Here is a 20,895-nt window from a genome sequence, read left to right as displayed (position 1 = left end):
GGACTGTCTCTGCTCTTTGACTTTCCCATAAGAATGTAAGAATTGCCCTGCTGACTAAGCCCCAAGGCCCAAGAAAAGTGGCAGCTATGTGAATCAGAGAAATGACAGGATGCAAACAGCACTTGAGACTTCGAAGGAATAATTTTGTAATCGAAAGCTGCCTCCCGGAAAAGTCTCTTGAAAACCATGGTGAAATAGCCTTTTGTAAACCACAAATTTCCTCTTTCTCTCATGAGAAATGATGGGACATAGCAACGATGATAATACGATTCAATTTGTTTCTGACACTTGGAAGAAACTATTTTGTCACCAAGAGCAAGACACTTTCTAAATAAAATCTCCCACTTTATTTAAACAGTTAAAGGTAAAGGGACCCCGGACCATTAGGTCCAGTTGTGGCCGACTCTGGGGTTGTGGCGCTCATCTCGCTTTACTGGCCGAGGGAGCCAGCGTACAGCTTCTGGGTCATGTGGCCAGCATGACTAAGCCGCTTCTGGTGAACCAAAGCAGTGCACGGAAATGTCGTTTACCTTCCTGCTGGAGTGGTACCTATTTATCTACTTGCACTTTGACGTGCTTTCAAACTGCTAGGTTGGGAGGAGCAGGGACCGAGCAACGGGACCTCACCCCGTCGCGGGGATTCGAACCGCCAACCTTCTGATCGGCAAGTACTAGGCTCTGTGGTTTAACCCACAGCGCCACCCACGTCCCATTTAAACAGTTATATGACACCTTTTTCCAACAAGGTCAAGACGGGCCTAACAGCATACAGTGGAAATGAAACAGTAATATAAGAAATGCAACAACCCTTTTTTAAAAGTAGCCTCAGCAGTTAAAGCATATTCAAAAAGAGAGCAAGCATTTAGGGCTTGAAAGGGTTCCTAACATGGAAGGTTTTTGCCATCTTCTGGAAGGCCCTTAGAGAAATCCAGTGAATATATCCTCTTCCTAGTACTAACTAGCCATATTTCTTAAGACATTGGGACATAGAAGAGGACCTCAGTAGGACAGGTGCATTCAGGAGAAGGTGATATCCTTGTGATATCCTATTAAAATGGGCTTTGAGGGTCATTACCAGCCCCTTGAATTGAGCCTGGAAACAAAAACGAGTTTAATGATGTAGAATCATGAAGCAAGTTCTTCCTAGGTATGTTGTGTGTGTGTGTGTGTGTGTGTGTGTGTTTCTTTGCGTGTGTTGGGCAGTGCAGTCCTGTGCATGTTTACCTGCCGGATCAACCCAAAGGTCCATCTCATGTAACACTGTTTTCCACAGTGGTCAACCAGCTGCTTCCCAGCCCACATACAGGACATAAAGGAAATAGCCTTCTTCTCTTGCCATTCCATAGAAAATTGTGATGAGAAAGAAGGCCTTCTTGGTGGTGTCCCCCCAAAAAAACCTTTGGAATACTTTGGAAGCTTCTCTGGCTGTAGCAATGGGCAGATCTTGGCAATATCCATTTCTCTCTCTCATTTTCCCCGCGTCTTCAGTTCGACACAGCAAATGGTGCTTTTTAAAAAGTTTTAAGTTTGAATTTCAGTGCAATGTAAGAACATAAGAAGAGCCTGATAGCCGTGTCCTCCATGAATTTATCTAATCCCCTTCTAAAAGCCATTCATTTTATTTTTATTTTTTTAAAAAATTCAATTTATTTCTTACACACCCTTTAGCAGGAAAGGTTTTATACAAGTACAGAACAAATGAAACAGTTGCAACCATAAAACAAAAAAGTGAAAACAATTAGAAGCGGTTTGTTTATAAAAATATTTCTATACTTCTGTATTGTAGAAATGTATTCCAGTGGTTTGCAGCAACATAAAAACATAAAGTTCTATATATAAAACAGCTAAAGGCAATGTCATCCTTTAAAGACGCAACACATACACTTCTATATTTTTTTAAAAAAGAAACAGTTTAAAAATATTTCCAGTACAGGTGCAGACTGGGATAAAGATCTCCACTTAAAAGTCTTGGTGACTCCAGCGGGCGCCAGCAAGGAACAGAGATGCTACCTGTAAATATTGATCCTGCAAATATGTGGATTTATTTTTTTACTGTAGTGTTTGCAAGCTGCTTTGTAGAGGGATTTGCAATAAAATAAAATCAACAAAGGCAAAGATGAGGGGAAACAATTTACGTCAAGTTCACTGTAAATACACCAGGTATTATTAATGGTGCAAAGCAGAGTATGGAGGGGAGAAGTGGGGAGCAGAGATCAGAGAATTTCCCAAACAGATTGAAGAAAACAATTAAACAGGGTTGCCATGCCAGTAATAAAGAAACCATATAGAAACTTGGTACAGTGTTGTGTTGTGGTTACAGTGTCAGACTTGGAGCTGGAAGACCAGGGTTGAAATCCCCACACAGGCATGAAGCTCACTGGGTGAAACTGGGCCAGTCGCTGCCTCTCAGCCTAACCTACCTCACAGGGTTGTGGGGATTAAATGGGGAGGAAGAGAACCACGTAGGCCACCTTGAGTTCCTTGGAGAAAAAGATAGGATATAAATGGAATAAGTAATAAATAAACAATTACCATATTTTTCACTCTATAAGACGTACCAGACCACAAGATGTACCTAGTTTTTGGAGAAGGAAAACAAGAAAAACAATATTCTGAATCTCAGAAGCCAGAACAGCAAGAGGGATCACTGTGCAGTGAAAGCAGCAATCCTCTTGCTGTTCTGGCTTCTGGGATAGCTGCGCAGCCTGCATTTGCTCCATAAGATGCACACACATTTCCCCTTACTTTTTAGGAGGGAAAAAGTGAGTCTTATAGAGCAAAAACTACGGTAACTTGGAGGAAGAACAAACTCATGGCACATTTCGCATGGTACATTTATATCCCACTGGTCTTCCATCAAAGAACTCACAGAGTCCCAGTTGGGCTCTTATACAGGCACTGAGCAAACCCAAACCCAAACCAGCTTGGCTTGTGCAAGCATCACGAGCACTTCTGTCATGTTCCAGAGGGTTGGATTCAAGTTACCAGAAAGGAGATTCTGACTAAACATCAGGAGGTAAGAGCTGTTTGACATTGGAGGTTTTTAAGCAGAGGTGGGGTGGCCTTCTGTCATGGATGCTTTAGTTGAGATTCCTGCATTGCAAGGGGTTGGACAGAGGACCCTCAGGGTCCCTAGCTTCTGCCAACCTAGCAGTTTGAAAGCATGCCAGTGCAAGTAGATAAATAGGTACCGCTGTGGCGGGAAGGTAAACGGCGTTCCCGTGCGCTCTGGCACTCATCACGGTCTTCCTTGCGCCATTCTGACCACATGACCCGGAAAGATGTCTGTGGCAAACTCTGGCTCCCTCGGCCTGAAAAGCGAGATGAGCAATGTGTTAGAATTCCTGCTCCATGATTGCAGTCATGGGATTTTTGTCTATCACATGACGTGGTATGTTTTGACTCCACAAAGTGGGAAGTGACAGAGACAGGATGTTTGTGTTACTGTGTTCTGTGAAGTGGGACTATTGTCCTTTGTTCTTTCTCTTTGCTGTCTGATGCTAGAGAGAGAGGGAGCCATGTTGCAGTGTTCTGTGTGTGTTTATATGTAAATGAAGTAGATTAACCAAAATGCTGAGTTGCTGAGGTCTGTCACGCAAGCTGCAAAGACTCTGCGGATCCCTAAGGGTGCCGATGTCTGTTGGCATCGGTCGCTGTGATGTTCAGGCAGAAGAAAGCTTTTGAAGCTCCCAAACGATCGACCAGGAGGGAGAGAACATGCCAGTCGGGCATGTGTCTCTGCCAGGGTCCTACTTGAGTGTAGGATGAGCTCCTGACACACTGCATCCCATTGTCACCTTTGACTGGACTTAACCGTCCAGGGGTCCTTCACCTTTACCTTTTTACCAGGGTCCCTTCCAAGTCTACAGTTCTATGATTCCACGCCACTGACAAAGCATGCAGTATGCCTTTACTGTGGAGGCTGGTTCATTTGAGAGAACAGGACACAGCCACCACCAACCTCAATCTGCCCACAGTTAAGTCCCCAACTACCTGTCTTCTTACTTGCATCCAGTAAGTGGTGACTCGTCTGTCATTGGCTCTGGCTCCACCTGCTGTCCCCTTTTCTGCTTTACAGCCTAGCAGTCCCAATGGGTACCAGCCATAGCTGCATGCTAAAAATAGTAATAAACATTTAAAAAATCCAACCTGTGCCATCAAAGTGCTGAACACATAATTAATTTTTACTTCAGCAATTTGATAGATGTTGCTTGATGTTGCTCATCCAAACTCATTATCTGGAAGAACAGCTTGTGCCAGACGAATCAATCTTTAATTTATTGTTGGGTAGGTGGGTTGAATCAGAGAACATCAAAAGGTGTTACAAGAAGCTCGTGGCATGGAGCAGGTCCCTGCTTGCTAGTAATTATTAAGCATGCCCTGTTGTATAACTAAGCCACAAGTTCTTCGCTCTGTTGCAATTTTTGTAAGAAGGCATTAAAAAACTTTTTGGCACAAATGTCCCATGTGAATGAATAACAGATTTACTTGGAATGTTCACAACACTAAATGTTTGTTTTGGGGACATAGATGGGAACATCACCAAACTATGACATGCCGGTCATTTCCTGCCTCTGTCATGTAGGGGTCCACATTGCTTGGAAATTCAGGAGTGATCAAGTTGCTAATTTTCATGATTGAAAGGACAAATTCTATAATGAGTCACCCGAAGCCCCTCTTAGCTATCATTGTGCTATCAATCATGGCCATCGATGATGCTTCTCATGGATCACTGAGTCTCAGCAACAGCTTCCTACTTCTTTTAAGTGGTAAGGAGAAATTGAAAGGAGCAAGCAAACAAAACAACAAAAACTTCTGAAGATGGCAAATCCATTTATAAGGAAACATTTCCTGAAGATTCATATTCTATCACGTTCATTCTGCATCTATTCATCATATGATGATCCATGATAGGGAAGTGTCCTTTTTTTTCTGGGGGGAAGTGGGGGAGCTAACCGTGAAGTAAGTTTGTTTTTCGCAGGCCCAGTTGCAGTGCCACACACCATGGGTAGTGCCTAAATGTAATATGTGATTAATAAACTCAGGCAGACAATGATCTGGATTAGAAATGGCCACAACTTTATTGATTACAGATATAGGTGGGTTTTTGGCACAGGCATTGAGTATATATTCATTTCAGCCCGTCCGCCTGCCCCCTGGCAGACAAATAGTAATAATAATTTCATTTTTAAAAGGTTTTAAAACCCTGTAGGTTGTCAGATCAGATGTTTACCCACCTCATATTTCGCCATTCAACAGAGAATTGAAGTCTCCAAAGAAGGCCAGAGGACTTAACGTAATATAGCTATTAAGTTATATAAGCAGAGCATGGTGCAGTGTCTAGAGTGTCAGACTTAAGACCCAGAAGGCCAGGGTTCAAATCCCCACTCACATACCCTCCAACATTTCTCCCATGAAAATAGGGACGTCCCATTCTATAATGGTAATTTTACTATTTATGCCCCACACATCTTATTGGGTTACCCAGCCACCCTGGACAGCTCCCAACCTATATAAAAAACATTAAACTTTTTTTTAAAAAAAACTTCCCTATACAGGATTGCCTTCAGATAACTCCACACCCTCCAACATTTCTCCAATGAAAAGAGGGGCATCCTAAGGAAAAGCGGGACATTCTGGGATCAAATAAGAAACTGGGACGGCTTCTCTAAATCAGGGACGTCCCTGGAAAATAGGGACACTGGGGTGGGGGAGAGCGGGTCCTGCACTCATCCAGAAAACCCAGTCACTGTAATAAAAATAATAATAATACAGTGGTACCTCGGGTTAAGAACTTAATTCGTTCCGGAGGTCCGTTCTTAACCTGAGGTACCACTTTAGCTAATGGGGCCTCCTACTGCCGCCGCTACACAATTTCTGTTCTCATCCTGAAGCAAAGTTCTTAACCTGAGGTACTATTTCTGGGTTAGCAGAGTCTGTAACCTGAAGCATCTGTAATCTGAAGCGTATATAACCCGAGGTACCACTGTAATGATAATTTTTTATTTATACCTCGCCTTTCTGGGTGGGTTTCCCCGGCCACTCTGGGTGGCTCCCAACAGAATATTAAAAACACAATAAAACATCAAACATTAGAAACTTCCCTAAAAACTTCTCTCAGCCTAACCTGCCTCACCGGACAAAACGGGGGAGGGGGAGTGTGCGCTTGAGCTCCTTTGCAAAAAAAAGCAGGATATAAATGTCTGTATAAAAACATAAATAAATAAATATAAACAGACATTCCCACTGCAGTCAGAAGATTCCTCAGAGAGTAAGAAACAATATTCCTGCCTCTCAATTCATCTCTCTTCTCTCTCTCACTCTCTCTCTCTCACACACAACTTTCTCTCACATACACAAAAACCCACACACTGCCTATTCCAGCAATCTCTCAGTCTGCTCTCACTCAAGTGCTTTGCCTCTGCACCGTTGATTATTTTTAAAAAAATAAATAGCCAGTTGGAGGAGGGTAGTAAAGTTGGACTGTTGCGTGACCGAGGGAGATTTTATCCTCTTGCCCCCACTGAGGTCCATTTGGAATTAACTGTCTTTGCTCCCTAACTGTCTGCAACTTATCATGGGAGGAAAGCTCTCCCCACCTCCACATCTGACACACAAATCTGCAGAGCATTTGCCAAAATTCTACTCTGGTGGTTGAAAGGGTCATTTAGAGCATGGGTAGGCAAACTAAGGTCTGGGGGCCGGATCCGGCCTTCTAAATCCGGCCCACGGACGGCCCGGAAATCAGCGTGTTTTTACATGAGTAGAAAGGGTCCTTTTATTTAAAATGCATCTCTGGGTTATTTGTGGGGCATAGGAATTCGTTCTCCCCCCCCCTCTCAAAATATAGTCCGGCCCCCCACAAGGTCTGAGGGACAGTGGACCAGCCCCCTGCTGAAAAAGTTTGCTGACCCCTGGTTTAGAGAATGGGTAAAAAAAAACTTTTTTTTTTCATTCTGAGGGCCACCTTCCAAGGCCCTTATGGGCAGGAAGGCCAAGGGGACGGAGCAATGAATACAGATTTCCCCTTTGCACAGTGGACTAATTTCATCACACACTGACAGAACCCTCTCAATCCTCTGTCCAGGGACAAATCCTGGCCAGGCAAAACCACTCAAGGCAAAGCAAGGCCCATGAGGGGTGTGGCCTGAAGAGAGTTCCAAGGGCCATATAGCAAAGCTTGGAGGGCCACATGCAACCCCCCCCCCTGAGATTCCCCACTTCTTGTTTAGGTGAACTAAATCAGTAATCAGAGTAGTAGTCTTATTCACACTTATTTGGGAATAAATACAAACTGAACCCAGTGAGACTTGCCTCTGTGTAAACAGGTACAGGATTGGCCTGGAGAAAATCTCACCATTCTTTTTTCAAAACACTTTAAGGCAGAAGCACTATGCCCCATTCACAGGCACAGTAATCATGCAGCAAACATATAACACTATTTTCTCTCTCTCTCTCTCTCTCATTTCTGAATTAACTCGATATTTTGGTGTTATTTTGACAGTCCTTTTGAGCTGCAAATGCATTTGTTCCAGCAGTCTGGATTCATCTGATCATTTTAAAATAGCCAGTCGTTTCAAGCTAGGAATTGGTCCAAAATGAATAGAATCAAATAAATTTGTGGGCCTGTTTCTGGATTACAAACAAGAGCCACCTTGTCTGTGCCCCATGAAATAAAAGTCTCAGATAAAAAACAAAGACAGATTCGTCACCCTGAAGCATGCTGTCAGCATCCTTGCGGCTAATTGACGGACAAACGTAGGCAACCATTTCCTAAAACAAAATTATTTAAGATTGCAACATCTGCCAAGGTGAAGAGTGAAGCAACTATCTCCAGGCCAAAACATAACTCTCTCTTTTTCCATGTCCTCTCCTCCTGCTGATTGGGTAATATTCTTAACTGAGTCAGAACGCAGCTTATTTTATGAAGCCCCAAAAGTGCTATATAAGCAGGGACAGATAGTAAACAGGAGCAAAGACTGAGCTTTGGAAACGGAAACGTGCGTAAAGGAACAACTGGATTCAGAATGAAAACCATCTGCTTTATGCTGCTGTGCCTGGCCGTGGCAAATGCAGCGCCAGTCAGTTCACAAGGAAGAGAAGAAGAAAACTTGCGGGTCGTTCAGGTAATGGTGGTTACGTGAAGGGTAGAAACAGTGCTTTTTTTCCGGGGGTACGCATGCCCCTAAACATTTTGTGAATCTTTGTACTTTTGTCCATTTACTGTATTTATTTTTCCCGATCTGAACCAAAAAATGGTGGTTTTCGTAAGTCAAAATGAGAGTACCCCTAAACATTTTTTTTAGTGATCGCTGGTTCTGCAGCTCATTGGTTTGGTCTGCGTTATTTGGAGACAAGTGAGTCTCCCCAGAATCCTATGCATTGTGCGCTCTGTTGGACTTAGGGTGGTTTTTAACAAAATTTTATTCAGAGCAAACCCACTGAAATTAATGAACATGGCCCCATTAATTTTAATATGTCTACTCTAAGTAAAACTTCATTGTTTATTGTTTAGCATTATGGATTTACTTTACAATCAACAACAAACTTTATAATGGTCGCAGACCAGCATAAGATCTAGACTGCAGAATTATAAGGGTTTTTCTGCATTCTATGTGATTGAGCCGGGAAGAAAATAGCATGTAAAACCTAGCAATGGAGAAATATGTCAGTTTCAGATTTCTCTCAGTGCATTTCTTTCTTTCATTTTTTTCCAGTCTTAAATTGCCCTTCACATTTTCACAATAGATGACACTTTTTTTAAAAAATCATCAAAATTTAACATTTCAGTGTGAATTTCACATACTACGGTACAGTCAAGCCTTGGTTGTCAAATGTAATTCATTCCGAAAGACCATTCAACTTCCGAAATGTTCGATAAACGAGGATCAAAGGGTGGTTAGCAATGGAGAGAAAAAAAGAAAACTCCCCGGAAGCCGTTCAACTCCCGAAAATCATTTGAAAACCGGAGCAGTTACTTCTGGGTTTTCGGCATTTGGGAGCCGAAACGTTCCAAAAGAGAGGTGTTTGGGAGCCAAGGTTTGACTGTATACAAATCTTTGTTTTGAGCAATATGCACATCAATCAATTAGCAGCCAAAATTAGAAAGTTGCCCGGCATCATGTGTGGAACATCAATTTTATATCTGCAGAAGCTGTTTGTTCCTAGCATTTCTTGAAATGGTTTTTATTGTTTCTGTGTTTCATTCTGTGTATCTTGTACACCACACCAGTGGCTTTATGCTATGAAGCAGACTATACATTTAATAAATGTGCATGTTTCTCTTTCTTTATCAGAAGTACTTGGAAAAATATTACAACTTCACATCAGATGGACAGCCAGTTTTTAGACAGAAAGCCAACAGCCCTTTGGTTAAAAAAATCAAAGAAATGCAAAAATTCATGGGGCTCCAGGTGACGGGCAACCTGGATTCTAATACGCTGGAGGCGATTCAGAAACCCAGGTGTGGAAACCCAGATGTTGGGGATTTTGGCTTCTTTCCGGGACAACCCAAATGGGAGAAGAAAGACCTGACCTACAGGTAATCTTTCAGCATCAGGTCTTAAGGGTGAAATCCACACATTTTATAGTGATTAACCACAGCCTGATAACCCACTTCTGTTTTGATTTGTGCTGCCTTCTTTTTCGAAGGATCGTGAACCATACGCCAGATATGGACTCAAGCGATGTGTACGAAGAGATTGCGAAAGCGTTTAAAGTGTGGAGCCGGGTTACACCCTTGACATTCAAACGTGTTTCAGCCGGCGATGCAGATATTATGATCACTTTTGCTGAAAGAGGTAAAAAAAGGGGGGGACACAGGTTGAACCATTAAATATATTAAGGGCAACCTAGAAACGCTGGACACATATGACATTACTACTACTACTACTACTACTAATAATAATAATAATAATAATAATAATAATAATTTATACCCTGCCAATCTGGGTGACTCCCAACAGAATATTAAAAACACGATAAAACATCCAACATTAAAAACTTCCCTAAACAGGGCTGCCTTCAGATGTCTTCTGAAAGTCAGATAGTTGTTTATTTCCTTGACATCTGATGGGAGGGCATTCCACAGGGCGGGTGCCACTACCGAGAAGGCCCTCTGCCTGGTTCCCTGCAACCTCACTTCTCACAGTGAGGGAACTGCCAGAAGGCGCATGGCGCTAGACCTCAGTGTCCGGGTTGAACGATGGGGGTGGAGACACTCCTTCAGGTATCCTGGGATGAGGCCGTTTAGAAAGGAAGCTGCCGTATACTGAGTCTGACCATTGGTCCATCTAGCTCAGTGCTGTCTACACTAACTGGCAGCTGCTCTCCAGGGTTTCAGGAAAGAGTTTTCCCCAGCCCTATCAGGAGCTGTCACAGATCTATTCTGGGAGCTTCTGCATGCAAACCAGCTGCTCTATTGCTGAGCTACGGCCCTTCCTCCTAAACCAATTGCTAACAGTACTTCTGAACAACTTGTGATGCCCAAACTGAAGAATTTTCCAGTGTAGCTTTTCTAACAATTGGCAGGAAGGCAGGAAAAACTGGAGATGCCTGGTGCTCCATTAGTGTTATGTGATATCTGGTTTCATGGGTTACATGTTTTTTTATGTATAATTTTTATTAAATTTTCTGTTTTACAATTTAGAGTATTCATTTAAACAACCTTAAAATATCAATGACTTCCCTTCTTCTCTTTCCGTGGTTCATTTTAAATAGCATAAATCCCTGCATATTTTATATAAACTAAATCATTCAGTATTCCATTATTACATCCATCAAAACCTATTTACACTATTGAATTTACCTTAATGCTGCCACAACCCCCCCCCCATATATTCAATAAACATTTCACAATCTTCTTTAAACGTATGTTCTTCTTGTTCTCTTATTCTATAAGTTAGGTCTGCAAGCTGTGCATATTCCATCAGTTTAAGTTGCCATTCTTCTTTAGCTGGGACCTCACTCATTTTCCATTTTTGGGCTAACAAAACACGGGCCGCAGTAGTGACATACATAAATAACCCTTTCCGACATGTTTACTAGCATGCTAGAAATAATTACAGCATATTTCACACATTCTTGTTTTGTAAAAACTTGCTTCATGTTTTGTGAAGCTTCAGCAGCCTTTTATGAAGGAAGGGGAGAAAGCAGGGCTAGGTGTTATCAGTGTGTTGATGGTGTTGCAATTGGAAACTCTGGGATGAAGGCACAACTGCTGAGTAGTATCTGTAAGTGCAGCTCAGCAACTATGGCCTGCAAATGGGCAACCAACTGTTTCTTCTTGTGTACTTAGAGCATGGCGATTTCAATCCCTTTGATGGTCCTGGCGGGACTGTTGCCCACGCCTATGCTCCCAGTAGAGGTATAGGAGGAGATGCTCATTTTGACGAGGACGAAAAGTGGACCAATGGCTTGGAAGGTAATTTTAAAGAATGGAAAACAAACAAAACCACACAGATTTGCCATGTTGTATGTGATATCCCTATCTCCAGTTGGAAACACAAAAGTATGCATATACTTCTAGAGGGGGAATTACGTGGTGTCGGCTGACTCAGACATGTTCATTTGCTCCTAAGTAAGCGGGTGGTGCTGTGGGTTAAACCATAGAGCCTAGGACTTGCCGATCAGAAGGTCGGCGGTTCGAATCCCCGCAACGGGGTGAGCTCCCGTTGCTCGGTCCCTGCTCCTGCCAACCTAGCAGTTCGAAAGCATGTCAAAGTGCAAGTAGATAAATAGGTACTGCTCCGGCAGGAAGGTAAACGGTGCGCTGCTCTGGTTCTCCAGAAGTGGCTTAGTCATGCTGGCCACATGACCCAGAAGCTGTACGCCAGCTCCCTTGGCCAATAAAGCGAGATGAGCGCTGCAACCCCAGAGTCGTCCATGACTGGACCTAATGGTCAGGGGTCCCTTTACCTTTAAGTTCATAAAGGAGAGAGAGTCCGCTGTCTTATTTTCAAATCTCTGTGCACCAAACAAGGTCCAGAAGGCAGGCAACCAGTCAGCCTCTGTGCTCTATACAGTGTGCTTATAGATAACTCTGTGGTTTGCATGGGGACGGGGGATTTTTATTACATCTTACTTTTGCCATCTGCTTGCAGAAATGCAAAGTTACTATAGTGGACAATATTCAAATCTGTATTTCCCTGAGAGCTCTCAGTTGTTATAAGATAACTTCTGAGCAACACTGCGAGACAGAGTTTGCTTAGACAGATTTTAACTGTTAGAGGGTTTTGGTTTGGTTTGGTTTTTTAAAAAGCAACCGTGTTTATTATTTTAACATTTTAATCTACAAAGGAGTGTTGATTGCTGCAGTAGGTGCTGTTGCTACCAGATCCTGCTTGCATGCTTCCCATAGGAACCTGATCGGCTACTGGGCTATGATGGGCTGTGATGGGCCTTTGGCCTGATGCAGCAGGACTTTCCTTATGTTAAACCTTGGAGATGCAAATCTGTGACGTGATTCGTTTCTCTTCTGCCTTTCAGGTTCCAACCTGTTTTTTGTTGCTGCTCATGAATTTGGCCACTCGCTTGGGCTCTACCATTCGCAGGACCCCCAAGCCGTGATGTTCCCAGTGTATAGCTACCCCCAGCTCACTCAAGAAGTTCTCTCCCAGGACGATATCAAAGGCATTCAATTCCTCTATGGTAATTTATGTTCAGCTTATTAACTAATTAAGGAATATGTATTACCTTCTTCGAAAGGCCACAGGATGATTGACAACGTAATAACCTTAAAACACACACACAAACTTCAAGCGATTATTTCAGTGCAGCTAGTAAAAGCATCATCATCAAAGTATTCATAAATTACAAATCACAGTTCCCTTCACTCAGCCTGCTGGAAAAGGTGCATCTTTACCTGTTTCCTAACAGAAAACAATGATATGATTAGGTGTACCTCATTGGGGTGCAAGCATCACACACACACACACACACGGCTGTGCCCTGCTTTCTTCATGCGTGAACCCCATATATCCCTTTCCCCACCCTTTACACCTCACCAACTCCACCACCATAACCCTGTGGTTTGTATGGAAGACCCACCTGCTTGTGCCTCCATCCTCTGGTCCCCTCCTTCTCACCTTGCCTGAGCCTGCTGGTCCATCTTCTAGAACTCTCCTCCCCTTCTCTCTTTGGTTGGGCTGCCTGCCCACCCACTGGCCCAGCAGCTCAACATGCTGCCACCTGTCTGTGGCTAAGCGAACTGCAATGTGACAGCATCCTTACAATTTCATATATGAGAGAGAGAGAGAGAGAGAGAGAGAGAGAGAGAGAGAGAGAGAGAGAGAGAATCTAAAATAGTGTAATGTCTAACAACTTTTGGGAAATGAAAGTTGACTTATGTTTATGTTAGTCTTTGTAAAAGCCACTCTTTAATGATATGTTACAAAGAAATACATTCTTTTTGGTCCTGCTAGTTAAAAACTTTGTTTACACATGCTCTGTGTAAATTAATGTCAGCATATAATTAAGGAAGTGTTCTTTGTGCAAATGTTTGAGAATTCTTATATTCAGACAAAGAAGGCTGTGCTCTACTAATTTCAGACGATTCAATATCTTTAAGGATCAACAACTAACCCACCTGAGGAGGACCCAGTGGAAGATGACATACCAAGAGTACCTGCCAGGCCAACCCAACCTGCAATACCAACTGCCTGTGATCCTCATTTGACATTTGATGCTGTCAGTAACTTTCGGGGAGAAATGTTGTTTTTTAAAGACAAGTAAGACAGTAATCTTTAAGCCACCTTAACATCCAAACAAAGTAAGCTGTGCCCAAGTCCCATAGAAATGAATGGGGCTTAGGGCAGCCATAATGAACCTGGCCCATTAATTACAAATAAGATCTAAACATAGATTGTTGAGTTGGAAGAGTCATCTTGTCCAACCCCCCTGCAATGCAGGAACATTACCTAGCCATGTCTCTCAGAAGTAAGTAAGTAAGTCAATGTGGCTCACTCCCAGATTAGTGTTGTTAGGAGTGCAGCCTAACAGTACAATCATATACATGTCTACTCAGAAGTAATTTCAATGGGACTTACTCCCTGGCAACCGTGTTCTTCTATCACACACACAAACCCCTTTCCTTTTCCTTTCCTCTCTTTAAGCCCCTCTCCTCACTTACCGGAGAAAAGTTGCCACCATCATCATGCTGTCTAGATGGTACAAGTACAAAAATAGAGTGTCCCCAGGCACATTATATAAAATAAATGTATATGTTTCTTACAGGTATTTCTGGCGAAAGCACCCCCGTTATGCACAGCTTGACTTTAGTTTAATTTCCACATTCTGGCCATTTTTAACATCTGGAGTTGATGCAGTTTTTGAAAATAGTGATAAAGATGTGGCGTTTCTTTTTAAAGGTAAGGATGCAGAAAATAATGATGATGCTGTTACACTTTTACTATTTAGAGCTTTCAGCCCAGACCACTGTAAGCAGATGAAAACACTGGCAGAATTTTAATTGCACTTGTAATGTAAAAAAAACAACAATGGATAATATGGATAGATTTAAAACATAGACTGTGATATAATACACAGTTGAAAACATTGACATTAGGACCCACTGAGGGGATGGGGGGGGAGTCACGAGATTCAGAGAAATCTCTATATATGTAAATGTATTTGGTTTTGTTATAAAGCTATATTTGAAAAATCAGGGCCAGATTTAGGTTTGATGAGGCCCTAAGCTACTGAAGGCAAGGGGGCCCTTTATATGTCCAGCTGTCCTTTGTGATCATCAAATTGTCACTGTTTTTTGTGTTGAATATATGCTATATGGTAATTTATGGACCTAATAGGCACCCTATATATAGAAACGAGCAAACCAGTGATATTTTAGGGAGCAGGCGGGGTCCATTATTTACATCATAGGAGCCTACACAACACAAAACACTGTTGTTGTATGTAGGTTTTATTTTATTTGTTTTTTATCTTATATTTTGGAAATGTACATCCAGGTTTTTTCCCTTAATTTTTTTGGGGGGGCCCAAGAGAGTGGGGCCCTAAGCTATAGTTTGTTTAGTTTATACATAAATCCAGCACTGTATAGACAAAGTCTGACTCAGAATCTCCCTCTGGTCCTAATTACTTTTCTACACAACTATTAAAGGTATGGGAGCCTTGTCTCCTTTGGCATCCGACCCCCCTATTTCTTCCACATATGTAAGTGGTATGAACAATATCAGAGGGGTGCAGGGGTGGGTGCTAATGCAGTCCCCCCCAATCTGCCCACCCCATTGCTGAACCCCTGCAGTTATTGGAAGGGGAGGCACATCTCTCTCACGCACTGTCCTCCAACCTAAAAATCACTTTGCACCCCCCGTGCTGTCCTCGGCGTTGTTTTTCTTCTATTGCCGTAGCAGAGAAGCATTGGCTAAAATATGTTCCCCCACCTGCTTCATCTCAGGCAACCAATTTTGGGCCGTGAAAGGAGACTCCAGGCTTCCTGGCTACCCCAAGCGCATCCATACCTTGGGCTTCCCGAAAGACGTCAAGAAAATCGATGCAGTGTTTTACAATAGCAATGAAAGAACGACATACTATTTTTCATCTGACAGATACTGGAGGTAAGAAATCGTGTCAGATGCGATTGGTAAATACTCGTCGCTGGTTTGAAAAGAGCTCCAGAAGAACCACATAATCAAGCATGTTAATGACAGATGATAGATAGATAGATGATAGATAGATAGATTAGATAGATAGATGATAGATAGATAGATAGATGATAGATATAGATAGATAGATGATTGATAGATAGATAGATAGATAGATAGATGATAGATAGATAGATGATAGATAGATGATAGATAGATAGATAGATGATAGATAGATAGATGATAGATAGATAGATAGATGATAGATAGATAGATAGTAGATAGATAGAGATAGGTGATAGATGATAGATTCAAATATATGGCTCTGTTTTATTGTTCAAATTCCATTCGTTTTGGGAAGATTGACAGAATTGAATGTTCCCCAAGGACTGTCCCCAGGATTAAGTTCCACACATTTATTTGAGCTGTTTTACACCCTTGGCGTGCTTTCATGAGCTATGACCTGCGGAGGAAGTAGCATTGAATGAGACCCACCCACAAATACAGACTGTGGTTTATAGCACTGATTTACATGATTGTGGCAGCCAGAGATTACATGGCTTCTTCCCACATGGCTGTAGGAAGGAGCAGTTCTAAGATGGGTGTTGTTCAGGGATTCACCAATACCCCCCCCCAAAAAAAAGAATAGCAGATGATGGGCAAAAAGCATTGCTATCTCAAATAGTGCTTTGTTTGTGTACAAATGCCTTCCTTATTATTATTATTATTTTTATCTCAGATATGATGAAGCTAGCCAAACCATAGACAAGAAACCCACGAAAATAAGAGATGGCATCCCAGGTGTTAATGGGAAGGTTGATGCTGCTTTTCAGCATAATGGTAAGTAGCCTCTGACATGAGGACATATGAAGTGATTCCAGCCTGGTGTGAACCTTGTGATGTGTACATACAGGAAATTCCCATGGTCTGGGTCAAAGTACCCATATTTTATTATTCATTTTTTTAAAAGCGGGCAACCCCATCCAGGGGTGTAGGAAGCTGATTCAATGATATACCCATTGCATCTGGGCAACCCAGTCAGATGGGTGGGGTACAAATATTATAATAATAATAATAATAATAATAATAATAATAATAATAATAATAATATATTTATACCCAGCCTATCTGGCTGGGTTTCCAACAGGATATTAAAAACACAGTATAAGATCAAACATTAACAACTTCCCTAAACAGGTCTGCCTTCAGAAGTCTTCTAAAAGTCAGATAGTTATTTATTTCTTTGACATCTGGTGGGAGGGTGTTCCACAGGGTGGGCACCACTATCGAGAAGGCCCTCTGCCTGGTTCCCTGTAACCTCACTTCTCACAGTGAGGGAACCACCAGAAGGCCCTCGGTGCTGGACCTGAGTGTCTGGGCTGAACAATGGGGGTAGAGATGCTCCTTCAGGTATACTGGGCCGAGGCTGTTTAGGGCTTTAAAGGTCAGTACCAGCACTTTGAATTGTGCCGGAAAATACTGAGAACCAATGTATTGTTGTTGTTGTTGTTGTTGTTGTTGTTGTTGTTGTTGTTGTTGTTATTATTATTATTATTATTAAGCTAAAAGTTCTTCACTCTCCCTCCTCTGTCTATATCCAAATCCAGAAGTTCCAAACCACTTCTGGTTGTCTCTGTACCCCTTTATCTGATTCTGATGGGTGCCGCATATGGGATGATTTATTTGTAGCTTTACCAGCCCCCGGAGTCCACACGCTTCCGCTGCGGTGCTCTGCTCCAAAGGGCTCCTCACAGCTTCAGCAGAGTGTAAACACAGCGTAGAAACAGAAACAGTTGCCGTGTGTGCGTAATAAATCAGGCTTAACGCACGGTGTCTTCCTTATCTTACTTTATTCTCGTAGCAAAAAACAGTTCATAACTCTCCTGGTGACAGAGCACACATTCTTGCTCCTCTCTCGCAACGGAGCAACACACACACTGAGAGAGACACAGTAAAACACTCCCCTCAGTATTCTAAACCACGCCTCAGAATGTGAGACGACACTCAGAACTTCTTAACCCTGTAAGTTCTGATTCTCTCCACACCGCATTCCCAAGAGTTACTGTGACATTAAACACAATTAAAATGCTTTTTTGAAACATCCCTGACCCTGATGGCCAGTCAATCTTCCCATAACTCAAAAGTGGAGTATCTGTCTTGCATGCAAAAGATCAGCATAGGATTGGGGAAAACTCCTACTGAGCTGGATGGACCAAAGTTCTGACTCTGTATAAGGCAACTTCCTCTGTTCCCAAAAAACCATAGAATAGGCCCATAGTTGCTAATCAAGGTCTAAAGGGCACCATAATAATGAGTAACTCCCAAGGCTGGATCTTCAAAATACAGTATCTTTCGCTCTATAGGGCGCACCGGACGATAGGGCACACCTAGTTTTTTGGGGGGGAAATAAAGAAAAAAATTATTTTCCCCCCCCCAGCCCCAAAGAGCAAAGAAGCCAAGACAGCCAGCGGGATCCATCCCCGGGCTTTGGGCTGCAGGCTGCTATCCGCAAGCCTTCGGAGCCCGGCGAGAATTCCCGCCAGGCTCTGAAGGCTTGTGGATAGCTGCCTGAAGCCTGGAGAGTGAGAGGGGTTGGTGCGCACTGACCCCTCTCGCTCTCCAGGCTTCAGCGAAAGCCTGCATTCGCTCCATAGGACGCACACACATTTCCCCTTCATTTTTGGAGGGGAAATAGTGCGTCCTATAGAGCAAAAAATACGGTACATGTATTGAATTTTAATGCTTATCTAGATCATGATGTGGTTTGCTGTGCATATAAGTTGCAGCAGATCTATAAATGTTGTGCCTATAAGATAGTGCTTATCGATGACCATTATCTTCCAGGAGGCTGCTCTGAGTTGTCACCCAGTGCTATGCAGACATAGCAGTTAGTTTGACAGCAAACAGGGTCAATAGCAGGAAATTAACCCTTTTGCATTCACCATCTCGCCACCCTCTGCAGGACTATTATGCCCCATGAAGCCAATGTCCCAGCCACTGCATTTTGCACTAGCCAAAGTTTCCCAATACCTCAGCATGTTTTCCTTTTCATATTTCCTTGCTGCATGTAACTTATAGTAACTTGACTCTGTTTCATTTTATAGGATTCTTTTACCTCTTCAGCGGAACAAATCAACATGAGTTTGACCCTAATAGCAAGAGAGTTACTCGGATCACAAGGGCAAACAGCTGGTTTCCATGCAGAGGTTAAACCACTGACGATACAGAAAACAACTGTTCAGTAATAATCATATTAGCACTGGTCCACTGAAACTGGTTATATGTTTATAACGCATACAAAAGGCAGCTACTTTTTATGACTACATGTGCAGGAGATCCAAACAGATGCAACCAGAGCTGTCCTTGAAATTTCAAACTTGGAAGCTGGCATACCAATTAACGTGACCTCCGTTATCCATATTCTGGTCACTTCCAAGTGGTTTAGACTACTGTAAAGTGCTTTGTGTGGGGCTGCGTTTGAAGACTGTTTAGAAACTGCAGTTAGTACAGGACCCAGATGCCATATTACTAACTTGAGAATGTGTGTTGAGGTGATATTATACCTGTATTGGGCCAATTGCACTGGCTCCCAGACTCCCAGTGCTGAAATGTATATCAGTACTGTCTTTTCTGTATTTTTGTGATGACCAGTGTTTTTTAGCAGATAAGCTTGACTGACTGACTTTCACCAATGTTAAGTGCCACTTTTTGATGACTGCAACATAAATGTTCAGTCTGTGAACTTTGTGCCTGACACTTGCATAATATTCTCATCTTTTTTATTCCATATGTTGACCGCTGGCGTTCACATATACACATATCTAACCTTCACCACCTTGACATAAATGACAGCTGGCTGCGGCTGATGGGAGTTATGGTCCAAAAAATCTGGGTTGATGAAGGCTGATCTATACTAATAGGAATTTCAGTTCTCTACATAGCCAGAACAGTACCATCCATACAGCAGAATGGTGAGGTTTTAAACAAGTTAGAGTTAACCAACTTGGAGATCCTTGGATGGGGAGCAGTCTGTACATTAGTTGAGCTACTAAATAAAAGCAATAAACCCAAAGTTCTGCAAAAGGACAAAAAAGTTTTAGGGAGGAAAGTTGAAGGGGAGAGAAACCCCCTAAACGAAGACTGAGCAAGTTCAGTAGCCACAAAATGGGGGAAATGGAAATCTGGGTTGAGATGAAAAACAGTAGCCTGGAACCAAGAGCAATCCATACTGCAACATTTTGTTGCAGGCCCCATTTCTTTGTTTATCAGTGGACATGTGGATTTAGCCCAGCAGTTTGTATGTACTTCTTTCTCACATGATGTTTGATAATTCATGAATAAAGTATTTTTTGTTTCCACACATGCGGACTACGTTTTTGTTGCTGTTCTTCAACATGGCCATTTTTGCATATATTTTGGAGTCTATCAAAACAACTGAATATGTTACCCTAAAGAGCTGGGGCCTCACGGGATGTTTAAACTTCCATCCACTCAAAGCATTAAAAAGCATGAGTTATTTTCAGACACATAGATTATGAAAACCAGAAGGAACCACTAAGGCCATCTGGTATGATGTTCTTTTTAACATAGTCATAACATTTTGCCCACTGTTTCCTGCAGTGAATAGAGATTAGTGTTTTTCCCCCAAATTATTTCCTACCCAATAAACTTGGGCGAAAAGCTAAGACATATAATGTAGAAAGGTGTCCTAACTTCAGCTGACAATTTCAAGTGAGATAAAATGACCACTTCCGCAGTAGAAGTAATCCAGTAAATAATTCTTCTTCCTTAGTAAGCAATGTTTAATACCAACATACTGCCAGAGTCACAAAACATTATACCAATCAGAACTTTCCATTCGTCAGTTGTATTTGTATGTGCTGACAATTAAATGCATATGTTATTACTGGCTTGGTTACCTTCTTAATCTCACTTACTGGGAAAATGAATATTTAACAGTCATAAGGAATCCTGGGAACTGTAGTTTGTTAAGGGTACTGGGAATTGTAACTCTGCACAGTCAGCGCCCTTAACGGACTACAGCTCCCATGATTATTTGGGAGAATCCATGACTATGATAGCAGTCTAGTTTTAAATGTATTGTGTCAGAAACAAATTGAATCGTATTATCTTCCCCATTTCTATGTCCCATCATTTCTCATGAGAGAAAGAGGAAATTTGTGGTTTACAAAAAGGCTATTTCACTATATGTTTCGACTGTTTCTCAGAGCAGCTTTTGATGAGAAGATTATTTCCTCAAAGTCTCAGGAACAGATTGCGTTCAGTCATTTCTCTG

The 20,895-nt window shown here is 42.2% G+C and overlaps 1 protein-coding gene across 2 annotated transcripts in view; it reads left to right on the top strand.

The window, feature by feature from the left end:
- Positions 1-19,698, top strand: part of LOC128412588 (stromelysin-1-like) — a 74,854-nt gene extending 55,156 nt beyond the window's left edge. Inside the window, exons 1-10 of one of the 2 annotated variants that reach the window (XM_053385701.1) lie at positions 7,451-8,126; positions 9,297-9,541; positions 9,652-9,800; positions 11,297-11,422; positions 12,487-12,648; positions 13,568-13,727; positions 14,233-14,366; positions 15,413-15,572; positions 16,339-16,439; positions 18,704-19,698. In XM_053385701.1, the coding sequence (XP_053241676.1) occupies positions 8,028-8,126; positions 9,297-9,541; positions 9,652-9,800; positions 11,297-11,422; positions 12,487-12,648; positions 13,568-13,727; positions 14,233-14,366; positions 15,413-15,572; positions 16,339-16,439; positions 18,704-18,810 (1,443 nt within the window). In that variant the 5' untranslated portion in view covers positions 7,451-8,027 and the 3' untranslated portion in view covers positions 18,811-19,698. Of the gene's footprint in view, positions 1-7,450; positions 8,127-9,296; positions 9,542-9,651; positions 9,801-11,296; positions 11,423-12,486; positions 12,649-13,567; positions 13,728-14,232; positions 14,367-15,412; positions 15,573-16,338; positions 16,440-18,703 lie in introns of those variants that run through there. The other variant, XM_053385702.1, reaches the window with a different exon arrangement.
- The last annotated feature ends 1,197 nt before the right edge of the window (positions 19,699-20,895 follow it).

This window comes from Podarcis raffonei, chromosome 4 (assembly GCF_027172205.1).
Source record: "Podarcis raffonei isolate rPodRaf1 chromosome 4, rPodRaf1.pri, whole genome shotgun sequence".
NCBI classification, from domain to species: Eukaryota; Metazoa; Chordata; class Lepidosauria; order Squamata; family Lacertidae; genus Podarcis; species Podarcis raffonei.
This window is presented reverse-complemented; position numbering and strand designations above follow the sequence as displayed.